This window comes from Corylus avellana, chromosome ca4, assembly GCF_901000735.1.
Source record: "Corylus avellana chromosome ca4, CavTom2PMs-1.0".
Lineage (NCBI taxonomy): Eukaryota > Viridiplantae > Streptophyta > Magnoliopsida > Fagales > Betulaceae > Corylus > Corylus avellana.
The window spans coordinates 5,995,083-5,998,396 of NC_081544.1; the positions used below are offsets into that span (position 1 = coordinate 5,995,083).

At 35.2% G+C, this 3,314-nt stretch overlaps 1 protein-coding gene across 1 annotated transcript; it reads right to left on the minus strand.

Annotated features, from left to right (window-relative positions):
* Window positions 1–185: 185 nt before the first annotated feature.
* Window positions 186–2,832, minus strand: LOC132179672 (uncharacterized; the record flags this gene model as incomplete). Its single annotated transcript, XM_059592427.1, is given in 6 exon segments — window positions 186–268; window positions 566–700; window positions 1,607–1,786; window positions 1,904–2,063; window positions 2,213–2,314; window positions 2,585–2,832. Coding segments are annotated over 6 exon segments (905 nt in total), but the record flags the coding sequence as incomplete, so codon positions are not given.
* Between the last annotated feature and the right edge of the window lie 482 nt (window positions 2,833–3,314).

The following is a 3,314-nucleotide window of genomic DNA, read 5'->3' on the forward strand; positions in this document are numbered from 1 at the left end:
CCAATTACTTATAAAAAATAAAATAAAAAATTAAAAAAAAAAACAAAAAAAAAAAACTAATTTGACGTTTTAACTACCGGAATGGGTAGGCAGCCACATGCAGCAGCAGACAATTATTATAAAATGATAGATACAACTCTACAAGAATACATAAACCATGTTACACCTTTGCTTAGACAAAATACCTTAGACCAGCTGCAGCACTTTTTATACTAAGTTGCTTGGCAATTTCATCGCTCAACTCAGAATTTCCATCCACTCTAGTTCCCTAAGACCACCATGAGAGAATAAAAATTTGTTTAAAAAACTATGGGAAAAAGTTCCGCATTATAAGCATTTAATATTAAATCATAACAAAGGCATCAAATGGTTCCACGTTAGGCAGAGTAATATGGATGGGAAAGTGGTCTTAAAAAGCCCATATAAAAAATGAATCCATCCATCCAAATTAGATAGTGAGTTGACCAAATAAAAGTAGGAGTGGTATTATAGGATGAAAATCTAACGAAGGCATCAAATATATCAAAGATATGCATGCATGTAAAATGTAGAGACTTATTGTTACCAGACACTCCCCATAAAATCCCCTGCCCAATCGAACTTTGAAAACATTATCCAGCAATTGTTTCGCAGCATTCTGGCGAGAGGAAATATAAGAATTTCCCTTAGCAATTAAATCCACAGAACTTAATTCCAGCAACTGCAATAGTGATGATCCAAATCAGGTTAAAGAGGCTTAATCTACTAAACAGAAACAATATACGAAATAATAGAAATGTAGGGGCAAAACAGGAATAGAGTCCAATTTCAAAACACATTAAACCCTGTACTAATAAAATAGGCTAAATTAATACACTATTCAAGGTCCAAATTTGGAAAGAAAAAAAAAATCACTTTAAACTAAAAACGTTTTTAAAACTTCAAATTAATGTGTTTAAGCTGGATGTGTCTCATGAAGTTCACAAAAATTGTTTTAGCTACTTCTCCGCATAACCTTACCTCTATACAAATACTGAATTAAAAAATAGGAATGGCTATAACTGCAATAATGTTTCTAGAGATAATGCATCAAGACAGAATGCAATTTGAATTTGATGTTTATTTAACTATATATCAGGTAAATGATCATTTATAGCAGAAGAAACCCTCAAAACTAAGAGAAAAAGCTGGCATGATCACAATCAGTCCCAGAAAATTGAAAATGTAAAGCCATAAATCTTTGAACTTGTCTTTTCATGGGATTATGATTTTATAATGGAAATTGTAAAGCATTTGATACTAAATGTTTGAAATTTTTATTAAATGGGAGCCAAGAATTTGCTATGTGCTTAATATAGCTACTGCACTTAGTTGAACTGAAATGTGTACACCCACTGAAAGACAATTTAGATGAATAGAGACACACAACACAGATATATATATGTACATACACACACACGCACACAAAGAGTTTTCTCATGATTCGAGCAGAAGGCAACATAAGCATTCAACAAGCAGCTAACAGAAAACACCAATGGTAAAATTAACCAAAAACAATGAGTCAAAAATAATCTGGAACTATATATGTTTAACAGAAACAAAAGGCATTGGAATTTGAATTGCCAACCTGTTCATACACGTATGGATTAGTGATACAGTTCAACTTTGAGCGCCATTCACCAAGTCCAATGTTAAATGCCCTGATCTCAGCTAAGCTCCATTGGCGAAGATCTGCATCCTCAATATACCTAAGAACTGTTTTAACACGATCTTGGTCTTTTGGGTCCAACAAACTTGCAACCACCCTCTTGTTTCAAAAATATTAAAAAAAAAGAAAAAAAAATCTTCATGCTTCAGTTATCTGATTGTAAGGTGCTAGAGTAGAGAATAAAGCATGAAGGATAATGGTCTAATTTCTACTTACATCAGGACATCTGATATCTGCAAGCTTATTAGAAAAGTATTCATATACAGCAGTAGAACTACTCTTCTCAATATCTATATGAAATTTGAGGTTATCAGGATGATCTTCAGCTGAAGGAATCTGCGCAAGTACTGATTTTCGGTGATCAAAGCCTATTACCCTAATTGAATCAAAAAAAAAAAAAAAAAGTACTAAACAAGTTATACATTGCATTCAAAACCCACGTGAGAAAAAATAAAACACGATCATTAGCACGCTAAGATGGATAATTGAAAATAAATTGACGATGAGACATCAAATTTAGCTTACTCGCATGACGAACGCCGAGCAAGTTTCATGGCAAATCCTTTTGGACCAAGAAAGTCAACCAGATAGCACCTCTCAAGCCCTTCAACGTATAAATCTTCAACCCTAGAATAGCAAAATATAATTATAATCAAGTCAAGGATCTGTTTTGTTCCTTGAAGAACCTGAAATGCCCAAAGAAAACAGTAGCACATTTATGTATTTTTAAAACTATCGGTTTCAAAATTTAAAATTTGATCTCAACTAAGCCCAATGCTCTAAGTGAGCTTTTCTTACACTTTCTCGACAGCCAAACACAGCCCCCTAGGCCCCCAATAAGCATAAATACTAAACCAAGAAATTTTAAAACGAAGAATATGTTCAAAGCCATTGTACCTGAAAGGCTCAACGGAAGAGAAAGGCAGAATAAGGCAAGGGAGATTGAGGCGAGAGTGGAAGAGGTGGGCGAAGAGAGCCGCGAAGGCTCCAGAGAAGGATGGGTAGTTGTAGAGCACTACGTTGGGGACTTTTTCTTCCGAAGCTTTGACGAGAGCCTCCAACGCAGCGTTTGATCGGAAGTTCCGAGCTCCGACTCTCAGTGCAGAGAGAGAGCTCCATTTTCTTAGCAGCGAGGGAGTCATCGACGTTCGATAGGTCCGGCGGAGAAATTGCCGGGTTTAAGGTAACCCTCGCTTAATTGGCTCGACCCGGCCCAGCAGAGGCATGTGTGGCCCATTTGTCCCAGGCAGTTCGAGCCGAAACTTCTGGACCTGGAGATCTCATTCCAAATCTCACTAGACGAAATTGTAAAGGCCCATAATTACCAACTAAAACGCTTCTTAAAAAAATAAAATACAAAACACTTTTGAAATAAAAAAAAATAGATAAAATAATTTTAAAAAAATAAAACACAACATATGTTTTTTTAAAACTTCATACACTCTTTTATAAGAATATTTTGAAAAAATAAACCACCAATTTAATGGTGGTTTGTTTAGAGCCTTTCTTAAGGTGTTGTTTCATCTCATTGTGTGAGCTTGAAAGTAAGGCTAGAAACGTTTGACCGAGGTAACACATTTCCTTGTAACACATTTTCTTGTAACACATTTCCTTTCCAACCCTTTGG